This window comes from Rattus norvegicus, chromosome 1 (genome assembly GCF_036323735.1).
Source record: "Rattus norvegicus strain BN/NHsdMcwi chromosome 1, GRCr8, whole genome shotgun sequence".
Classification (NCBI taxonomy): Eukaryota; Metazoa; Chordata; class Mammalia; order Rodentia; family Muridae; genus Rattus; species Rattus norvegicus.
The window spans coordinates 137505361-137529005 of NC_086019.1; the positions used below are offsets into that span (position 1 = coordinate 137505361).

A 23645-nucleotide genomic window follows, 5' to 3' on the forward strand; every position below is an offset into this window, starting at 1 on the left:
TGTGACTTGTTGAAGAATCAAGCAAGATCATAATATTAATAGAAAAATCTTAAATCCTGTCTAGACACAGTGAGCTGTCAGTCCAGAGTACCTGATCTGAATTGGGCTGAGGAGATGAACTATAAGACATGGTCATCAAAATATATTATATAAAAAGTTGAATTAAAAATGAAACAAAAAAAGACATTGTTAGTTCTCTCTATCCCATGGCTTTAGCAAAAGTCTGGTCATTCATAAAAAGGTGTATGGGTAAAGAACTCTGAGTGTCATGACCTCCTAGAAAGGCCACATAAATTGCCTTTTAGGTGATTGGACAGAAATATACTTAATGTGATTTAAGATATTATCTGAAGTAATCATGGCTAAAGAATGCAGCAAGGCACAGAGATATTATTTATAAAAATATATCTAAGAGGAAATATAGTATATGCATCTAAACATGATTAATAGAGATTATAGGTGCTGTGATAGCAAAGGATTATGGGATCTAGCAGCAAACTTGTTTCTAGTAATTGAGTAGTGGGAGCTGAAAGGTAGAGCCATTGGGCTCTCAATGTATCCCCGCAGTTTTCTCGTTTATTAAGAGTTTCCAAGCTTCTGTCTGTGGAGCCCAGGCACATTTGAAAGTGTGTTCCTTCTAGGGATAATAGGATTGGGGAAGATGTCCCACGGAAATTATTACATGAATAAAGTTTTGAACCATTGGCAAGAAGTCCAGTTCAATGAGCTGATCCCAGGAAGCACCATGGTTCCTCAATACAGATGTATTCATCTCTCCTTTCTGCACTGTCCATGATTTCATTGACCTTCGGGTAATCAAAATTAAGAACATTAGATAGAACATTCTAGAAGTGAATAGTTCATATGTTTTAAATTTTGGACCATTAGGAATACTATCATAAAATCTTGCCTGGTTGTACTGAAAGGTGAATATTCCCTTTTCCAAGTCTCCATGCTGTATATGTTACCTTCCTGTGCTGGCTAGTCTTACGCCATCTTGACCCAAATATAGCCATCTGAGAGGAGGGAACCTCAACTGAGAAAATGCCCCACAAGATCAGGCAGTAGGTAAGCCTGGAGAGCCTTGTATTTCAACCTGTTGGTCTCAACCCCAAAAGACCCTCAGAAGATACAGGTATTCACACTACAATTTATAACAGTAGCAAAGTTACTGTTATAAAATGGCAATGAAAATAATTGGGGACTGTATTAAAACTTCACATCATTACTAAGGTTCAGAACCACTACTAGAGGATTCTTAGTGATGGATGTGAGAGGGCCACGTTTTAGGGGGTGCCATCCCTGGAATGGTGGTCCTGGATTCTAAAAGGAAGCAGGTTGAGCAAGTCATGAGGAGCAAGCTAATATGTAACACCCTCCCATGGCCTCTGCATTAGTCCCTACCTCTGGGTTCCTGTGCAGTTTGAGTTCCTGTCTTGGCTTCCCTCAATGGACTGTGGTTCAGGATATATAAGCCAAATAAACCCTTTCCTCCCCATGTCCCTTTTTGTCATTGTGTTTCATCACAGCAATAGTAACTCTAGGACAGGATCCATTAGTCACTTCTTGATTATCAGACTTACTATCACTGTCTTGCAGTGTCTACGTTCATAGAGTTTGTTTACTTAATAATGACTTCAAAGTTGATGGCTACTCAACTACTCTAAAAATAAACTATAATATATTCACAATAAAATGTGGAAATTATCATATATATGACATACAGAAAAAAATATATGTAGTGTTCCAGGCATCCACAAGGAGTCTTGGAAATGTATCCTTGAAGGTCAGGTGAGGGCTGCAATATTTGTGCTGGGCATAGAAGGGTAAGGGGATTTAAACCAAGGAGGCAGGAGTGTTAGGATTGATTTCTGGGAGAAGGGATTGGAGCTGCGGACCTTACTATGCTCTACATGGGTCACCAGGTAAAGGCAGAGAATGGCCAGGAACTCAAATCCCAATCACCAAAGATCCCTGCAAATGGAATCCTGCTGGGCCTCTTTCTTTATAAAAGTGGATGATGAGAAATAACAATTTCTGGATCATACTGGGGTTTATTGTTATTTATATTTTCTGGGATCATACTGTGTGAGCATTTAACATTTTACAGACCATGCCAAATTTCCTGGAGTGACTATACTAAATTATGCTCTAGCACTTGCCATGTGTCTTGGCAGGAGATAGCTTCAGTGTGAATGTTTTGCCAGAATTTTAGATGAACACTGGGTGAAACCAGGTCCTTTGAAAAGATTGTGTTTGTTTGCTTAGTGAGTCTAAACATGTGGAGAACCAGAGTGGCTTCGTCTGAGCTTTTCTATTAGGTTTACAGTGGCAGGGAGGGCAGTGATAGTCTCTGGAATTGTGGGATTAAGCACCTCCCTCCACACTCCTGTCCTCCTTTCTGCCCTCCCACCATCCCTTCCTCCTTTCTCCTCCCCTTCTTCTTCTCTTATACACACACTCACACATGATATATATTTATATGTATGTATTATTGATTATTATTTATAGTTATTTTAACTGATTATGTCTGGGCTGCCTTGGATTTAAAAGTACAGATACATTATCTTTGAAATAGTCAGGTCTAACCAGCCATTCATTTATGGATTTTTGTTATTTTATATCTTTTGACAAATTCCCAAATCATGTATTCTTGTCTTTCTCTCTAGTCTTTACAGTTTTCATGCATTTTTATTTATGTAAATTTCATCGGATTTGTCTTTGGCAAGCAGTAATGGATCAAATTTATTTCCAATTTGTTTCTTTGAACTATTAATTGAATTGTCTAATGTTTTCCCCTCAGATTTGAAATGCTTTCTTTTAGCTAATATGTTATAGGTCACACATACGTAAATGACTGTTTATGGATACTTTTCCGGGCTTCTGATATGCTTTTCTTGATTGGTCTTGTGAGGATGCCACTTTTTACAAATGGGAGCTCTTCATTAACATGTTGATTTTGAGGGTTCCTATTCTTAGCTATTTTTGTCATATTTTAAAAACTTCAATGGTGGTGTCTAAGTGCATACTTCATGTGGCTTGGGAAGTATTTCTGAGTTCCAACAGAAACTGTTGAGGTTTTAATGGAGACTGCATTGAACTTACCATTTCATTTGTTGCAGGTGGGGGGGTAAATCACATTTTACCAGTATTTAGCCATCTGATCTAAGAATTGGTAATAACTTGTAGTTTTCAAATTGTTACCTTTGCCCTAGAAAATGGTTTATAGTTGTTACAAGTCATATGTTCATATGTCTGCTAGGTACATATGCAAGCATGTTTACAAGTTCCATGTGCCTTTGTAGCTGAGAAAGCATAGCTCCTGCTACAATGGTTGTTCATAAGTATGAAACCTTCATACATGAATAGGAGGGCAAATATGGCCTCCATGTAGGTTAGGGTTTGTCTGACGGCAAGTAAAGCACTCATATTCATCCAGTAATAGAAATTTATCAATGTTTGCTGTGCCCACAATAGGAAGATGTACCGGTTTGAGCAAATAAGGTCACAGTCCTGAATCTGAGCTCACACCCTCCAGGAAAGAAGCACGGATTCACCGACACCAGTTTACACACGCAACCGTCAATGTCTACAGGCCAAGCCCCATTTCCACAACTTGGGACTTGGTTATTTTTCGGAAGTACATGTTTTAAGACAGGATCTTGAGGTGCTGCTTAAGTTGTCCTTGGAGTTAGGAGTCAGTTTTCTCAGTCTCCCAAGAGCTGGAGATTGTAGTCATGAGCTCCACGGCCAGGTGAATAACTTTCTATTTAAAACAAAACAAAACAAACCACCACACAAGAATCTTTCTGTTGAATCTCAGTTTGGTTAAGTATTTAGAAGGATTATTAAATGTCTTCCAGAGATAAAAATAGCAGCATCCTGGGTCTCACTAATACTTCCTGAAAGTGTCTCTCCCACAGCTCATTTTTAATGCAGTTTGCAATGCTCAAAGGTGGGCATGGCCCATCCACTAAGGGCACTCCAAGTGTGCACTCGTTCTTCCTTCTCCAGCTGCTTTGGGTACAAGTTTTTTCCTTATGTGAAGAAGAAGAAGAAGAATGTGATTAAAGTGTTCATTTAGGCTGGTAGCCTCTTGTGGTCCTCTCTGGCTGCCATTTTGGGATAGATGATCCTATTTCCTTTTGTGACAGGAACAAAGTCAAAACTACTGGCAAGGATACCCTTCCTCCTTGCCATTTATCCGGTGGTAAAATAAAGTTTTATGGTTTCCTTATCTCTACCTCACAGAAGTATTCGGAGCACCTTAGAAATGTACCACTATAGACGTCCACCAAAATGGACGAATGCAGAACTGCATAAAAATCCATGTGACAAGTAGATACCAATCCTCTTGTGTCACTTAGAGCCATAAACAGGAGACAAGGACTCAGAAATACAACCCTAGACCTGTGTTCCTAAGTAGAAGAAAAATGGTGGCGTTGGGAGGAAAAACATCCATTTTACTCCAAGTTCACAGACAAGAATCCTGCTAATCATTACCATTTGTTGTGAATTCATGAGAAATTCAAAGAGTTTATAAACTAAGTTTCTAAATTCTGTGTGGTTATTATGCTCTTGGATACTATAACACATATAATACTCTTTTACATCCTGTTTAAAATCAAATTCTCAATCTAGTTCTCCCTTCTCTCTTTATAACACTGTTGTCTATTTCTCCTTTGGAAGATCCCTTTCTCCCCACTGGCTCCTTACTTATCTTTCTAACTTCCGTGGTTATTTGGACTGAAGCATGCATATCTGAAACTTAAAAGCTAGCATTTCACACATAAGGGAAAACATGCAGTGTCTGTCTTTTTTTGTGTCTGGGTTACTTCACTCAAATCAGGGAACACATCATCAAGATAAAATATTTATTTGCTGAGTTTTTTTCACTCAGAATTCTGCCTTATCTATACAGTTACCCAAAGATCAAGAGGATTTGTGACTGTGTGGCTGATTGTCACAGGCATAGCTTTTTTTAGAGGAATATATTTCTAAGACCGAATGCATGATGATTTGGGGGAAAGAATTAATACATAATTTGAATTCAAACGACAAGCTTAAAAAGAAATATCCTGCTTGGAGAAGCATTCCTAAATATCTCTGGGGAATACATTTCTTTTATTAATCCAGCCAGCCACTGGATGCCATTCTCGCAATTTAATTACGTTTATCTGCCAATGGGTGATTCTGCTCCTTATGCATGTAATTTGAGTCGGTGCAAATGGTGATGGCAAATAATTGTCCTGAGGGAGATAATTGCTGTTATAATTATTTACTCATGCAAGTTAGGCATGTTTGAATTTTACCTCAGTCAGATGATCTGGAAGTACGAATGGGAGAAGCCATCTTTTAGTTCTTGGACATTTTTCTAGATGTAACATCTAGTCCTAAGTACTTTAAGTATGCTATCCCATGAAACCCCACAGGCTTCCCTCCCTGGTCATAGTGACCTTGACATCATTGATGAGGGAATGAAGATTCAAGCCTATGCCTACAGGCTGGTACAAAATGTTCTATCTGTACATGCTGCTGCTGAGGATAAAATGGGTGACAGAACTTTGTAAAGAATTTATACTAGGGACCAGTGAGATGGCTCAGGATGGAAATGGGTGCTTGCCACCAAGCCTACTGATTGAAGTTTGTCCTTGGTACCCACATACTAGAAGGACAGAAGTGACCCCTGTAAGTTGTTCTCTTATCTCCATACATAGGAGCTCAACACATACATATAGATGGATGTAATCCAAAAGTTAAAAGTATCTTCATGCTTAGTAGACTGCTACTGTCACCTTAGGTCCTGTTACTTTTTCAGTCAGGCCCTACCTGAGTTCAGATACCAATTTTCACGGGACACTGAACATCACACATGGGTCTTGAATGATACATATGCCATGTCTTAGAGATAGACATCTTATTTAGCCATCCAGCTACCTGGGCGTCTCTCTTCTGTGGAATCCCATCACCCATCTCTCTCATTCAATGGGAGCACTTGGATCTTTAGGGTTTTTTATAGTTTTTTTCTTGTGCTCAGGCTCAATCTTCATCATTCTAGGTTACAGTCTTATTGGATACAGGGACTTTTTAGACCTCTCCTTAGGTCTCAGAGAATACAGGGCCTTGTGCCAGGCCCCGGATGAATGTGCTCTGAGGAAATTATCAGATCTATGCAGTAATAATTAGCTGGTGTTGAAAGGGTTGCAGAGCATCCAGGTGCAATGTAGCTGACAGTGCAGCTTATCTGAGAGGCTTCCCTTGAGGTGGCGGCATCTCTCATTACTATCATTTGTTGGCTGTCCTGCCTCATTAGATTCTTTCAGTGCGTTATAAAGGCATCCAGAGAGAGGGGAGAGAGGGGGGAGAGGGGAAAGAGGAGAGGAAGAGGGAGAGGGAGAGGGAGAGGGAGAGGGAGAGGGAGAGGGAGAGGGAGAGGGAGAGGGAGAGGGAGAGGGAGAGGGAGAGGGAGAGGGAGAGATTGAGTTTGAGAACTTTTTTCAGAAAACTTGGCATTATTAATGTATTCCTCATATTCTCTTCCTTCCCATTCCCATATAAAGATTTGAAGAAATGAATGAGAAGTCTTTTTAATGTTTATTTTTTGGATGGGAGAGGTGTGATGTCCATGACGAGGAATACTATCTAGTTTCCCTCCCTGTATTTGAGGGGCAGGGCCTAGAAAACAACTGTTTCGACAGTTCCTATGTATGCACATTGGTTACAGGTCACACCAGCACACAGGCTGGCTGACTTGTCACTATTCAGCTAGGATGGGGTGGTGCAGGAGGACACTGGAGGCATGACGCCATGGGAAAGAGAGAGAGGCAAGGACAGCTTTGGATGTGACTTACACACACAAGTGGGAAAGGCCCTGTTTTGATTACCACCTAGTTGAGACTCCAACTAGTCAGGGCAGATGATGTATTAGAGATGCGAGGCTTTGAAGCAGCTTACCATATTGCAGGAGTGGGCACTTACTGCAGAGGAATGAAGCCCTTGGCTGTTCATTTGAGGTGCTACTCAAAAACAAAAAACAAACAAATAAGAATCAAAAAACAAACCAAAAAGCAAGCTCCTGGGTATTGACTCTTCCTTCAGTTTGACCATGTAAGGAATGCTTGCCCTCATACTAATCATAGCTAGTGAGAGCCACAAGTGTGATATCCACTGTCTGTCTCTTTTGCTTCCACACCTCCTCCAGGAGCCATGTTTGGACGAGTGGGGAAGAAGTAGGAATGGGCAAATGCAAACTTCACTACTACTCCTGAACCTCAAGTCACAGGTCTAACCTGCACTCAGGGTATGTGCAAGTGTGTGTGCGTGCATGTGAATGGAATGAGCCTGGGGTTCTCAACTGAGTAGGATTAGGTCTTCACAGGAACGGCAAACTTTTATCAAGCAAAAATAACGGAAATTAAGACATTTACTGAGAAGATACTGTAGATCATGTAAAATAGTACACACAGCTGATTGGTATTTAGGTGGTTAAGGATGATGCTTACCATGAAGTTTATTACATCTTGATCCCCATAGGGACACTGTGGCCACATGTGGCTAAACTTCCCATAATGTCTCCATCAAGTACGCTGCCACCTCTCTATTTCATAGCCACATAGAGACTAAGGTTCTGAGTAAAACCTGGCTTACTACTCTGAGAAAGTACTAAGCTTCTGAGCCAGGAGACCAACCTGTCACCTTACACTTTCCACTGAGCAGCCCAGCTCTCCCAGTGCAGAGTGCCTACTGTGTGCAGAGACCTCCACAGAGTTTTGTTGATCCTTTACCCAGATTTTAATGCTGAGATACATCGAAATAGAATTAATTACTCATCAAGGGTACATTTCCAGGGAGTGCAGGACACCACGTACAGGGTGAGACCAATCAGGGTGAGAATCTCTATGTATTCATTAAGTCCCTTCTCCAATCTTGCATGAATCTCATTTTGTATCTCTTCTCTTGAGTAGTTTTTTGGATGATTTTTCCCCCCTAAAATTGATCCACTGATAAATTCTGAGAAAATGCCTTCCAATAATTGTTCCTTCTAAAGTCTTGTTTCCAGGCATAGTTGTGGTGTAGCTAAAAATCTTGTTTTCGCTGTCCCAGTTTGCAGGAATGCCCCTTCAGTAGCATACTGTTATATAACTTTGCTTGCATACAGCGTGAAGAGGTAGATAGTGATGATTTTAGAAAGAGGAGTAGCAATTGACATTTTCTTTGGGTCATTCTTCACCTCCTCTTCCTCTTGCCTCCACTCCTCCTTCTTTTAAACCAACCTTGAGCATCGATTTATGTATGATGGTGTAATACACCAATGCAGAATAATTCCCCAAAGAACCTGAAGGATAAGATAGAAGGATGCTAAGTGGAGGGGTGTGAAGTCTAAATGAGAGGCTCTCCACTTCCATGTCACAGAGTAGACTTTGTACTTGTGGGTCCTTGCTGCCATGGAACACGGAGAAGCTTCACAGGAAGATGCTTCCTCCCCTTTGTAGACAAGGGCTTCAGCCACATCAAGGTCAAGGCCATGGGGCTATGCTGTGTGTTGGACACAGGGACTCTTGCACTTGTCACTCTGCTTTTGTGTTCTTAGTGGTTTTCCTATTTCACCTCTTAACTATCACACGAGGAATATGGAAGACAGGAAATGGTCTCTGATGAATACATGCTTGGGGATGCCATGGTTAGAGATACCCAGGAAGGTTATGGCACTTTTCAAAGACATTCCAGAAAGGAAGTGACTCTCTGCCTCTATAACTGTAGACAAGAATAAGTGCCACAGAAACAGTTTTATAGAAGTTATTTAAGTAAAACAAGAAAAACAGCTCTGACAAAATGGTTGCACAAGTGGCTATGAGTCCAGTAGAAGCCAAAGAATGAACCTGCTTTGAATCTAGTTGAATGAAACTCTATGCATACGAATAGCACACAAGAGACTGAGGCAAAGGTAGAATTGAACGCCATGATGATGGATGAATGCATATTTGGTTCTAGACCATGGTCACCCATGCTGATAGGATATGTAGAAGATATTGTCTTTGGGGTCTGATCTAAGCCAACTCTTCTCTCTGAATTCTTTGAACAACCACTGTGACTAGATCTCTCATGGATTAGTAACTTTCAAAGCGTTAATCTCCTGACTACAAATAAGAAACTGGTTTTTAAGAGATTAAATGAATGACAGGGAATTTCTTCTGTAAGTTTCCCAGCAGCACCACCAAAACAATATCAAAACCCTAATAAATGAATGAACTGAACGGCAACACCCTGGGGGACCACATGTGCTGAGCTTAAGCAGCAGCTCTCTGCCTTCCTCTGCCTCCATTGACTTTTCAGAGGTGAAGCCAGCTCCCTTAGGAAGAAAACACTAACCACTTTTTCAGCTGATTCAGTATCTTTCTGTGTCAAGGCAGAGGCTGTTGAAATTGCATTTTCTTGGGACTTTTATGCTGGATAGAATAAATCAGGTTGCCCACGAAGATAAAAAACAATCACATAAATAACTGGGGCATGCTAAAGAGGAGTGCAAAGGACCCATTGTTCCGGTGATCGGGCCTTGAAGGAAGGATGAGCTCACTTTTTCTCTAAGGTGCAGAGGAGAAATGATAAAGCAAGAATAAGATGGGTACCATCTTCAGGGAGTGCCGGCCTGATAAGCTTTGATTCTTGGGTGAGCTCAACAGCAAAGGATAACCAAGACAGAAGTAAGATCCAGGCTGCAGTGCCATGAAGAAAGCGTGTGAGTATTCAGAGGTAACGCCATGTTACTGAAACAGCTAGGGTTGCACTTGGCTGCGTAACAATGAATAGACTGGATCTGGAAGCATCTGTCCCCAGAGCTCCAGTGTGACTGCACCACGGGACAGAAGCATCTCTAAGGTGCAGGTTAAAGGCAAGATCAACCTTCCCAACCTGCTCATGCAGGTGAGAGTTCAGCTAGTCGAGTAGTAAGGATATGGAAGCGAAGCCAGCTTACTGGGAAGAGGCTTGGTAAGATAGAGGAAGGCAGTTGCAGCTCTGCCCATGGTGAGACATGTAGATCCAGAGAAAGGGAAGTGAATGCTGGGCTTGCGGTTGAATGAGAATAAAGTCGGAGCCTTGCAGGCCATGGGGTCCAGGGCTAGCTGTTCAAGACTCGTTTATTAGACTAAGTTTCCATTGACCATCATGGACTGTATTGAACAATGCAGGCGTGTTGAGGTGAGGATATTCTCTTCCTCTCCCAGGTTTATATGGCGGAGTCTCAGAAAGGAAACTGGCTATGGAGGAGGACTGAGGTACTCACAGCAGCTGGATCAGGGCCATGGAATCCAATTCCAACTTCAGGTTGTGGAAGCAGCCATGGTGGTTTTCACGCAGAACACTGCACTTGGCTCCTTCACATGCAGTTCCAGCGAAGTCTCCACACGGTTGTTTTAAAGCAGCCATTAATATCCCCACTTTCCTGATGACACTGAGGCTCTGTCATGTCAGATCGCTCGACCAGCATCATATCAGTAGCAAGTGCTGTGAGGAGGATTGGATTTGGGTCTGTTTTGACTCCAAAGTCTGTGCTCTTTTTGATCACGTCAAAGCCCATAAATATAGAATACACACAGCTAGAAACACACTCCGGTTCAGCTCATTTCACTCAGAGACATGGGGAGCGTAACAGAGATGACAGTGCGAGACAGAGGAAGAATTAAAATAGTGCTTTTAATATAATTTCAGCAAATGTACAGTATACACTTTATATCATGTATCTCTAAACTGCTCATCTGGAAAATATAAGCTGCAAAAATACTGACTACCGCGCGCGCTCAGAATCTATTAAGTGTGTGCTTTTCTTCCTCCTCTCTTCTGGGAATCTGGATTTTTTTACACCCTTTTTGCTAAAGCTCAGCCTCTGCTGATTTCTTTGGAACGGTTAAGAGTGTTTGGTCAGAGAAGCATCCCCAGAGGGGGTTTTCTAAAGCGTGTCAGAAAGCCATCCCCACAGAAGCGAGAAGAGGGATAGGCCAAAGGTAATTTGCACATCAATTTCAACCTTGCATTTTAGGATTGATGCCCACTTTGAAGGGCAGCTGACCATATGCCACCTCCTTAGTCCTTGTCACAGGCCTGTGCTTGAAGCCTCAAAGGACCACATATCGGCTAATCCACATAGGAACCCTTAGGTTCCCGGACAGCACAGGGCTGTCAGGCCTTGAGGTCTGTGGGTGGTGGTGGTGGTGGTAGTGATGATGGTGGTGGTCTCTGCTGTAAGAGAGTAGACCTCAGCTTCGCACAAAGGAGTCTTCTGAAGGCGACTGTGACTCAGGGCAGGTTTTCTCTGTCTCAATGTCTTGATACTCTGTGCCTAGAGGGGAAGGAGGGAAGAAAAGCCAAAAGGAAAAAAGAAATGGGTCTTTTCTGCATTTCCTACTCTCTATTAGTCTTATATCACAGCCTCTTGGCTTTCCAGCAAAAAAGATGAGCAGAAGTCACATCAGTAAAGGGTTAGCTTTTTTCCATCTCACTCTCAAAAGAAGATTCAAAGCCCAAGGACCTCTAGGAAGGCTGGGTCTTTCGAAGCACATTTATCTGTATCATATCAATACTCACTTTGGGGATGAGTTATACCCCAAAGGTTGTCCCCCAAACCTTTATTTATCTATCTTTTGCACAAGTCACCAGCAAAAGATTTTGTGTCCAAGTGTTACTTGGAGTCCAAGTGTCACTTTATGTCTTTATTAAACAGGAGGCTGAGTGCCAGGGAAAACCACTTGAATCACAGCCACGCTTTTTCCTTTAGCATTCGGGACCACTTTCCATTCATCCACAGACAGTCACTGCATGGCAAGTTAAACAATCTCTTGGCTGGAACCTGGGCTCAGCCCAGGTCACACCTCTGTAAATGATGCTGTGGTTTTATGTAAAAAGCATTAACAGTTTAATTCACCCCTATGACAATCTGTAAGCCATGCAAAGCTAATTCATGGTGACATATGGGTCTCTTGTTCAGTGACAGGTTTGGGGAGACTACAACATTCCCTGGTTATTGATCTGTCCTCTTTTGACTTTGACCTGGTAGTTTAAAAGGCAAGAGACTTTCCTTGGTGTTTAGAAGCTGGAGAGGAAGAAGCCCATGTTCTGTGTTTGACTTTTTGGAAGGCTCATATTCTAAGAGTCCATCAGAGAAGAATTCTCCAGATAATTTTTTTTTAAAAAGCATGTCAGAATGCCATCTCTCTTCAGAGAAGCCAGAAGAGGGATGGGATGAAGAAAATCTGCATACGGGTTACACCACTCTTTGGGGGCAGGGCAGAAATGAGAGCTGAAGTTGCTTCTTACTCAGTACAACTGGCTGGGAAGGGGTTGCTATGGTTAAGAGGGAAGGAAGAAGGCTTTGAAAGGTTTCTACTGGTAATCGTTAGAGCAGAACAGCTTTTCTCATTTTATGGTCCTGTGTTTGCAGGCAACATTTTGCAGAGGTCTTGTAGTTTTGGCTCATTTCTCTGAGAAACTATTGACTCTTCAGTGGGAGTGGGACAGTCCCATCCCTCCACTACCACCATGCTATTGGTACACAGATGGATATTCTGTTGGCTTCCAAGTTCTCACTTTGGCAGTTGTGTGCTGGGCTGGAAAGAGCTCCAGTTCAGGAATTATGGAGACCTGGTACTGACATTTGATGACCTAACTAGCTAGGGACACTGGAAAACTTGAATTTTCTGGGCTTTTCTTGTCTGATCTATAAAGAGAGGGGGAAAGACTTACCTGTCAGGGAAGGATAAGAGGGTTGCTGGGGTCAACTGGGACTCTGTATTCTCAGTCCCAGGCATGAGGTTTGCAGGCTTAATAAACAAGAACTCCCAACCCATCCCCCACTTGGAGCTGCTGGATTAAGCTCAAGCTGCTTTAATTTTGCTCTTCTTACAGTGAGCTCCCTGCATTGCACAGCCCTGCTTCATTTTATGGCCTTAGATTATAAATCAAACTTTCTTGCCAAATTTATCTCCACGAGAGCCACCTTCCATTTGATTAGCTTGAACTTAAGAAAAACAGTAAGGAAACCATAAAAATTTCAACCTACAGAATGTCACAGCTCCAGAAAATTGGCTACATTATTCCATTTGCTCATAGCAAAAATAATAATCACTTCCACCTTATGGAAAAATATTCAAAATGTATGATTATTATCAACCCCTGATTGTCGACTTGAGCTGTGATTATAAAAAATGGAAATGTCTCGGTACTCAGTGTCTCAAAGCCTGCAATCTGGAAAGAACGATGTCGTCAATATTTAGCAAGTTTGAAGCCCCTGGCTCAGGGGTATAGGAGATGGGTGCTACGATATCTCATAGGACTTAGGGGATGTGAACTCCTGTCTGGTACTGAGAAGAGCCTCTAGGACTCTTGATACGTTTCTCTCTTTTTCCTTTTCCCTGAGCATCTTTGGTGGAACACTGTATATAAATAGACTACTGAGGTCAGGGATAAAGAAAATGGCTAACGGAGGGAGAGCCAACACTTTCTGCAGATGGCAGTTGCCATTGTGTTCTGCTTACTGTCCGGGGAGCACATGAAGAATGTGAGGCTTCCGGCTCATTTGTGCTAGAGACTTTGAGGATAGGCATTTCCTGGAGGCAGGGAAGGCTCCCTCATACCTTGCTTGGTAGGGAGGGAGTATTTATCATGGTTGCCAACAGGCACTTTGGCACTCATAGACTTGGGTGTGAGTCTCATCTCTTCTCATGACCTTGAGCCAATTCTGAATGCTTCCAAATCACATTTTCCTCCCCTGTAAAATAGCAATAGTTCCTGCCTCACAGGGTTAGTGTTAGGATTCAATGTGTTAATGCATGTAATCAGCTCAGCCCAGCAGTTAGTTCTAAGTAAGCACTGATAAATGTTAGTGGCTGTTATTACTTGCCATCACTAGTGCTTACCAATTATTCTACCTGACAGATTGATTAGTTCTAGAGTGCCATTGTTTTATGTCGGTGCTGAAGGGTTTGAAGCTCTATTCAGTATCTGGATTCACATCTCTTTTCCTGCTTTCTATATTTCTCCTTCATGTGTTTGTATCTATCTTTAAGGGGTGGGGGAGAATTTGATCATTCTATTTGAAATGCCAAGTGTCAGAATGGAAGGGAGGGCAGGTTCTGTAGTTTAAAAATCTCTATTGCACCCAAGAAAAAAGGCGAGGTTGCCTTAAACTACCAAGTCTGACATCAAAAAGACACTTTCCCCTTTTTGGAAAGAACTGAGATACTTGAAACAGACTTCTTTGTTTAGGGACATTAGGGTTGACAGACACCTACTCCAGGACCCTTTGGAGAAATGACTCAGCCAACGCTATGACCAAGATTTAGGTGCCAGATCTTCCCAACCTATGCTGACCTGTTGGTATCTCTAAGACAGTATTGCCTCAGCACACCGTGGCTGGCACTTCGGCCACTCACTGTCTTTGTAAATAAAGCTTTGTTGGTACCCAGCCCAGGCATTTGCTCATTTTTTGCTTGGAGCAGATCTTAGGTGACACCATCAGGGTGGGTATTTTTTTTTTTTCCGGAGCTGGGGACCGAACCCAGGGCCTTGCGCTTCCTAGGCAAGTGCTCTACCACTGAGCTAAATCCCCAACCAGGGTGGGTAGTTTTGACAGTCTGATGGCCTACAAGGCTTTAATTATTTTACTAGATAATCCCACAGAAGAGTAATGTGTTGCCCTGCTTTGGTGGTTCTCTGAGTGGTGGTAGGGGTGACTTTCTTCTTTGTCTTCTTACTACCCACTTGGGAGAAACTCACTGTTATTTGGTATTGAGAACCCTACCTTCTTTTCCTCTCTCCCTGATTATTACGGCTATCGATCAAAGCTTGCTACTGCTGTGAGTCAGCTCTGAGTCAGCTCTCACATCCAGAGAGAACCTGGCTGGGAATGCTCTTTTGACGATTTGTTTGTACACCAGTCTGTCCAGTTCACTGAGTTGTGAGCTCTTGAAGGAGAGGGGCTAGGTACCTAGTCTGGACAACACCCAGCCCAACATTTTAGATACAAGGATGACTAGCTCCTGTTCAAAGCCATATCCTTGAGGAAAAGAAACACTGCAATGAAAAATTCTGCTATCAGAGATGGCCTCTGGGAAGTAGGAACTCTTTGTCTTCTCTTTTGAGGTAGGCAAACACCCCTGGAGTTACAGCACCATCTTTGTTTGTCTGAATTTTCCAGGGTTGGTATGCTAAGCCATGGTGGTCCCTCCACGACGTGGCTATAGCTTGAGGTTCTCCACATGCCCCAAAAGCAGAGGAGACAGATTGGAGTGATGGGCTCCAGTGTAACACAAAGGAGAGACCCCTGGTGAAGCCTTGTGAACAACAGCAACAATGTCCCTCATTTGTCTTGCCAGTGAGAATGTCTTCCAACTGGCTCTTGAGTGACAATAATACTCTAAAAGGGCGGGGATCCACAGTCTGCCACTTTGGGTTAGTTGTCTATGACATCAGGTTTTTGTTCCTGGCACAGAATTGTGTGGATGTAGCAAATTAGAAGGAGAAAAGGGCAGGAAGACAGGGACTGGGTTTGGCTCTCAAAGGAATTTCCTAAACCAGATTTTATTTCACTATCACTCTCTCTTGGAAAACTTGGTGCCTCTTAGGTATTTGACCTGGATTCTTAACTTAAAAGATTAAGGTTAACTGTATTGAAGAAAACCTAGAGGAACAATGAAAACCCTACTGTTTGGTGCTGTCCCTGATTTTCTGGCCAGATAGCTGACTGTCCCATGCATCAAAACAATCAGGTAAGAACAGCAAAAGCCAGAAAATAAATACCTTCCATCTGTTCGAGTGAGAAGCTGCACACTTGGGTCTCCTGGCTCAGCATAACCAAACCTAACACAGCAAAAAAGACAGCAGGCTTCCAATAAACAGCAAGGGCAGCTTGTTCTGTTCCACGTCCTTCTCTCTGGACTGTGAGATCAGACAGATGATTTCTACATACTGATATTTATTATTCCGTGCTACTGAATACTTTCAAGACTTTCACAGAAATCTTATGACACATCCCATGGGAGATCTCACGATACATCCCATGGTTGGCAAGCCCTAGTTGATGAGGAAACCACTCTTCCCCAGGACCAGAAGCAGCATATTGCAAGAAAGCCAGATGGATAGACTGTTGGCTGGCCATCTACTATGTCTCCTCAGAGCATTTGTCTGTGAGCCCACATATATACTTACACTTTCTGGGTTCCTTTATAATGTCTCCTCTGGAAGCTACGGGAGAAGATGGACTAGTAATCACATCAGAATCTTAGGAAAAGCCCCTAGGGGCAGCATGACTACCTTCTAGTGACAGTCTGGTTGGGTGTCCTTGTGTAGGTCATTCTTGTAGACTGCCTCAGGCCTACAAGCCTTTCTACAGTGTGGGGAGAAACTCCAAGGCATTTCTGGATATGGGGATCTGAAAGGACAGATACCACAACACCCCTCCTTGAAAGGTCATCCCCAGAGCAGCTAACTGGCTGTGAGGTAGAGAAAAAGAAAGGATTGTTAGCGAGAACCATACCCTCCTTCCTGCTCAGAAGATGCTAACTCTCAAATGGCTCCTCGAGAGCTCTTGGCTGCCTTTATTATTTTGCTGTTAAGCAGTAGCAGCAGGGTCCTTAGGGGAACAGAAGAAGATGGATTCTCTTGCTCTTTATTAGCTGTGAGGAAAATCTGAGCATCCTGTAGCTTCGTTATTACCCCCCAGGGTATCAGTGCTTCATGGCCTCCCTTGTGGAGGTGGGAAGTGAGGAACAGAGGCACAGGTGTTCCCTGACAGCACAGAATCTCAACAGAAGGAAGAAAAGCCTGTTTCCCACATGTGGGAAGCAACACAGGTACAAAGCATAAAACCTGCTTGGCCTACGTGCGTGAGTAACAACGATCTGTCAGAGGTTGCAGCAGAGGCCTTTACATCCATCCTTGGGTGCGTTCAGCTAAGATGATATGAGAAGGCGACTGCAGAAGAGAGCACTCCAGCATTCTTTTCATCGTTCTTCTCCATCCATCCCTGGTTTGCTCTCTGTATGTTCAAGGGAGATTTTACCGGGACAGTTTTCATCTAGAATACCACTCACAACCAAGCAGACAACCGAGGGACTGGATCTAGCCTTGGATTCACAGTGGGGCACGTATATCAAAAGAGAAAAGTAGATTGGATTTTCCTTTTTTGTCGTACATGAGAAAAATTGAAAAATTGAAAGAGAGCACAACATTCATTGAAATCATTTTGCCACAGGGAGATTTTAAATTTATAAATATCTGTTGATAAAAGTGAGCCCTGGAGTTGGATTCTATTGTTATCTTTAAGAACATTTTAGGGGGAAAAAAATCCAAGATACAAAGAGCTTAAAAATCATTATTTTTTTTCCAAAAAAGCAAATCATCTCATGAAACAAAGTATACATCCCAGGGCCTCAGTTTGGAAAGACACACAACAGTATAAAGAGGGCACTAACCCATTAGCCATTCATTTTGAAAACAAGGCTGAGCCAAAACCTGTTGGGAGTGTGACCAAAGCCTTCAGAGCAACAAAAAATGTCACCTTACAAACTGGTAGAGAACCATTCCCCCTTTCCTACTTATGGTATTGATGAGCACCCTGTGTTCATGAACAAGGATAGACTAACTCTAGGTAGATCAATGGAAGGTCTGTTTCAGAAGCACCCTGAATGAGGTGGCCAACCACAGCCATAGTGCCACACAGCCATTGTCTTGGTTGTCTTTGCTTGATGTCCCTCTCCTTTGGGACTATTACTCAGACCTCCCCATTCATACTATCTGTTAAAAACATGTCATAACATCCCTCCCTGTCTTTATTCTTCTGGTCTTATTCTTTTCATTGCTTCAGGTGAGCTGTAAGTGGATGTTCAAGGTGGAAAATGAAACCAAGGCTCCTTTGTCGTCCACCCTAGTACTCTGTCTACAAAAAGGGTCAACGAAGAGTCATGAAGGGTGAACTGACTGAGCTCTGTGCTATGCATGTATGTACCCCCATCTGACCAAGCCCCTGACAAGAGGGGCCACATTGTCTTAAGTGTGCTGGTGCAAGAGTTTCCCCCCATACGACTCTCATCTCAAATGACAAGGCAATGCTCTGAGGTTCAGCCACTTTCTATGCACAGCGTTCAGGATTGACCAGGGACCTGTCATTAACATTTCCATGGGCTGGGCATGTGATCACTTAGGAGCTTGTGGTTTTATGATCACAGGTATCACGGCTGACTCAACAGCTGCAGGCAGGTACCACATACCCTCTCTCTCGTATCCCCAGGAGCACGGCTCCCATCCTCACAAACCCACATTTGAGTGAGTTTCCTTCACAGGCTAAAAGGAATGCCCACTGGACCTGAAGCATGAATATAAAAGTGCTTCTTGTGACAGTAACATCATCACGGGGAGTAAAGCCAGAAGGCAGATTTGCAACTTGTCACATTATCCCGTTATCTCAAATGTCATTACTTTAAAGATGCATTTACACTCTTTCCAGAGTATCTTTTTCTTATACCCCATTGGGTTTTGTTTTGTTTTGTTTCACTGTATTAGAATGAGGATAAAAATTACAATAGATTAATTGCATCCCTTGAATCACTTTATATTTTTGGTGCATTAAAAAAGGAGAGAAGTAAAAGCTTTGTTAGTGACTGAAGGGTTAACACAGATTCTAGAAGCAGTTAAAAATAGTATTAGAGGATTATACACACAACAGTTGGAAATTCGTACGCTTTGTATTTTTGTTGTTGTTTTTGAAAAAAATGGCAAAATGTTTGGCAAATGTAAGCAAATGACATGGGCTATATTGGCGCTCACCGGCTCTGAGCGGGTCAGTCATAGCCAGGTGAGGCCCACAGCTTCCTGAGGTCACACTGTGGGGCTGGTAGGGAGGAGGTGTTAGGAGGTGGGGAGGTACATGCTCCCCACCCAGCTCCCCCTTGGGCCCTCAGTCTTGAACATGGAAATGGAGCTGGTGAGAGGTGCCAACCACAGACTCCAGTGCGGATCACCCATCAGTATCTCTTAGAGAACTCTGGGGGCTCGAACCACATGTAGACTTTGTGAGTGGTCTACACAGTGACCCATATTGCAAAAGTTGGAAAGAGGAGTGGGGCTCCCACCCCTCCAACCTGTACCCCCCAACACACTCCCCACTGGAGGGAGAGGGTGTCTCTAGTGCTTAATCTGGCAATGTTTTCAACTTGAACTTGTGATTTTAGTAGACTCGTTTGTTAATGCCTTTTTTTGTATGTGTATGCATATCCAGACATGTCCGTCCTCCAAGCTGGCCACAAGTGTTCCCTGAATTTTGGCAGTGCCTCTTGCTTGTAGCGGTCGGCATCGTGAAAACCATGAGGTGCCTTCCAAGCAGATTCTGAGCCCAGCAGTGTGCATGTCCTCCAGGGCCAGCCCATCCTCTCTTTATTCTGAATCCTGACTGGCTCTGAGTTTTTAGAAAAAGGACAAAGGTCTTATGTCTATTCCTGTGTGCGTGTGTGTGTGTGTACGTGTGTGAGTGTGCATGTCTGTTTTCAAAACCTTTTTTTTCTTTCTTTTCTTTTCCTTCTTTTTTTTTAAGAAAAAAAATGACAATTTGTTCACAAATACAGAGTTCAGCCCTCCTGTAGTCACTATAAAACGGATTCCATGTTTTCACACCACTCATGGTCTTCCAGGTTATAGATAAATTTTGTCCTATGTGTCTGGTGTGCGGGCACAGGGTCCCTCCCCAGATTGTCTAGGGTCAGAGTAGAGGCAAAGAACTCACTGGTGCTCAGCCCGCCCTCGTGGTTTTTGATGTAGCGTTTATAGTTTTTCCGCAGGCACTGCCACGTGGTGGTGTAGAGGATGAAGGCGAAGGATTTGAGTGCAATGGCGATGCTGACGTACAGGTATCTGTAGACCACGTTGTCATAGAGGACACAGGCGCCCTGTTCCCCGCAGAAGGTGCTCCAGAACAGACAGGTGGAGTCGATGCCGGCCCCGAAGATGAGGGGTGGGGGGATGAAACCTGTCAGAGGGAAGAGATCATTTAAACTCTGGCTCTGGGAGATAGTCAAGTGCAGAGGAAGGTGTTTCTATCCCTGGCTGTGCATCTGTTTACCCGACTTCTGGGAGACTAGGCTGGATCACTTGGTTCTATAGTGCAGTGGTGCAAACCGTGGGAAAGCAAATCCCAGCTCTGCCTTCATCATCCAGACAAAATCATGGAGCCCTTTGTGCCACCTAGGTTGCTCCCTTTATGCCCGGCGTCGCCTAGGTTGCTATGTGAGAACTATTTGGGAGGGCGTGCATTTGCCTGGTACCTGTAAACATGAGGTAACTGACAGCTGTCGTTATTCTGAGAAGGGATAAAGTCATTCCTGAAGGCACGCTGGTATGAATCAGCCTCCTACAGGGAATGCCAAAGAGGCCCCGTGGCTCTGCTCATTTCCCTTCTGCCTGGGGTTTGCAGGGGCTGTGTGAGCTACCAAACTGGAGGGACTGGGGACCAGAAGTAGAATGTGAATGGGTTATACTGTGTGAGCACATAAACGGACATCTATAGTTTAAAATGAGAAATGTGACAAACATACTCATGGTCGCTATTTGTCCCGTACTTAAACTGGTGTGCATTCTTTTCATGTGGAGCTGATGCTGGTTACCCACAGCCATCATCAGAAATGTGAGGCGAGATGGAAACTCCAGTTTCATCTCTGTCCACAGCAATCTGATGGTTTATTTGCCTGTTCTCATCCCTTCGCCCAAGGGCTGTTTGACCCTCCTTAGACTAATAACCGATGGCCTAAAAATCCCAGTGTTTGAGATACAGCTCAGTCATTATGGTTCTTTTTTTCTGTTTTTTTTTTTTTTTTAAAGTGGGGCATTGTTATGTTGTACAGGCCTGTTCTTAAATTCATGGGCTTGTGCGAGTCTCCCTTTTCAGCATCTAGGTGTAGCAGGATTACAGGCGCTTGCTCCCATCCTGGCCTCGGTCATCAGCATTTTGTGTGCCTGTTTATGTGTGTATGTGGAAATCGGAGGTCAGCCATCAAGGTTGTATGACTGGATCTCTCCGTTTTTTTAATGAGACAGGGTTTCTGACTGTCTTGGAACTTGCCAATTTAGTTATGTTGGCTGCCCAGGGACCTCCAGAGACTGTCCTGTCCCTGCTGCTTCCCCAGTGTTGGGATTGCAATGCTTTGTTGGTTTGCTTGTTTGTTTTAATGTCAGAATCAGACCCTGCTTACAAGCCTAGCACCTTACCAACGGAGATAGCGTCCCAGCCCGGGTCATTAGAATTTTGAAAATGAACTATAAGCCTTAGGTCTGATCCTCAGCACTGAAAATAAAATAAAAAAAAATCCCAGGTGGTTCTGGTCTGTTTTGTGAAGCTTTATTTGTAGGATGGGGAAAATGAATAAGTTATTAATAAACATTCATTGTTCAGGAATTCTAGCATTCCCCGAGGCTGGAGTCTGGCACCAGTACCTTCAGTGACAGACTTCAATTGTGAGGCATGATGGCTGCAATTAGAAGGGGACAATCCTGAGACAGTAGGACTGGTCTACCAGCTCCCTGGAGAGTTCCTTCCAGAGTCCATCCTGGATCAAACTTTACCTTTCACTGGAGGCCTTTCTGAGAATTTGATCCTTTGTCCAGAAAAACAGATGTGTTCTCCATGCCAAGCACACATCTTAGGGGTTCAGAGATCTGCCAAGTCAATCCTCAGGGGCCAGAAGTACAAGTCCTTCAGATGTTTAGTTAATACCACAGAATCGTGCCGAGGAGGGGCTGGGAGTCAGAAAGCTGGATGGACATTGCAGCATCTCCCTATTTTAGGACAGACCTGAATGGATTGCTGTGTCCTGTATTAGTCTTGGTTCTGAGCAGTTGGTTGAGCGCTGGCTCCTAGGTCTTGGTGTCTTGGTCCTTCTCCTAAGTCTGCTGCTTGTTACCCCAGAGAGAAACCCTACAAGGTGGATTCTATTGGAATCCTCATTAAACTCCTCAAGCAGCTTGATTTAATAAATATTGTAAGCTCAGAATCCCCTACAAGCTGTTCTCTGCTGGTGGTGCAGACTTTGCTCCTGCGAAGTGAAAAAACGCCTGCCTTACCCCCAGTGGCACAGAGGCTGCTGAGGAGCCCTTGTCTCCCCCACTGGCTGAGCTGGAGCATGCTCTCTCCATTCCAATATGGAGGGATTTCCATGGCAACGGATGCACATGTGAATGGATCCGTGGCTAAATGGCACTGATTTGACCTATTCTCTGGCACAGTGGGGCAGCGTAAAGCCACTCACCTTTTCTGTTCCTTGTGGTTTTATTTTGTGATTAGATGCCCAAATGGTCTTTCTACCTATTGTGACCAATCTTGAGGTCATTAGCCTCTGCTCTAGCTACTATTCACTCAGCAGCGAAGAGCCAATATGGATGGGCACTCTGCTCAAAGGGCATCCTGTGAAAAATGCTGCCACAGGGAGGAACAAAGACTTAGGTGTTCCTAAGTCCATGACACGTGGATTCCTGAACACAACGGCAAGTTTGGCAAATCAGAATATAATTTAAGCACATCACAGGACATCTAGGGTATGAACGAGCCATTGGTTAATGTTTGTTCAAGTTCAAACTCATTATGCAACTAACTCCTTCAGGGTCATATGAATGAGAACTTTTATTTATATGTGATATATGATTATATGATATATTAATATTCGGCTGTCTTTAAAGGTGTCAATATTATCTTATTTTCAGGTTCCCCTAGTAGTCGGTGATGTCCCTGAAAGAACTAGGAAAAAATCTTCAAGTACTTAGAAAGCTAAGTGTCCATCAAAGTCCTCCATGCTGTACTCAAGATCTGAAAGAACACTGGTCATAGAGATGACAGAGTGGTCTTTTAAAAAAAATTAGGGAGCTGAAAACTCCAAGGCAGCTCACATCATCTCTCAGTGCCTCCCTATAAGGTGGAGCTAACATCACCATCTAGGGGCACAAATGAGGTGAATGTTTTTGCAAGGGGCCTGACCTATTCATGTGGTCAGAACTTCGGCTAACACGTTCATCCTACACCGGGACTTAAGGTGAGATTCTTAGAGTAAATGTTAGATTTAGTAACCAAAGAATAACCTTCACGAGACTTCCTTTCTACTTTTGCATAAAGCATTAGCTTTCTTTTTTGTCAAATTAAACTCTTCTCTTTTATTGACTTGTAAATCTCTCCCAAAGGTGGACTTTAAGCTATCATCAGAATTTAAATTCAGATCTACACAGATGCAGATCTGAAGTTCACCCTGTTGTCTGGAGGTCTTTGCTATTCTCTCCCCTGAGCAGTCCCTGGTCAGATTCCCAGTCATTTATCTGGATGTATTTATGAATCCATTGAACTAAATAGAAAGCAAAAACAAAAACCAAAACAAGCTGTCCATAGAAGATGCTGGCTTACCCAGAGACCATGAGAGATTTCTACACTATTAGTAACCAGTCAGTTAACCACCCCACCACTCTAGGGTGTGCAGCTCCATCCATCCGCCATGACTCCCTCTGTAACTCATAACCTCTCCTATTGTACAGAGAAAGAGGACAGAACACAACCTCATCATTTACTTTTCTTGTAATTAGAAGTTCATTAATTTAAGAGGATTTTTAGACTTCTTATGCGGGACTTCCAG

General features: G+C 43.2%; 1 protein-coding gene across 1 annotated transcript in view; it reads right to left on the bottom strand.

Annotated features, from left to right (window-relative positions):
* Positions 1-10676: 10676 nt before the first annotated feature.
* The window catches only part of Slco3a1 (solute carrier organic anion transporter family, member 3a1), a 281800-nt gene continuing 268831 nt past the window's right edge, over positions 10677-23645 (bottom strand). Inside the window, exons 10-11 of the mRNA NM_177481.2 lie at positions 19766-20008; positions 10677-11335 (exon numbers count right to left, since the gene is read on the bottom strand). Coding sequence (NP_803434.2) covers positions 11253-11335; positions 19766-20008 — 326 coding nt within the window. The 3' untranslated portion in view covers positions 10677-11252. The remainder of the gene's footprint in view (positions 11336-19765; positions 20009-23645) is intronic.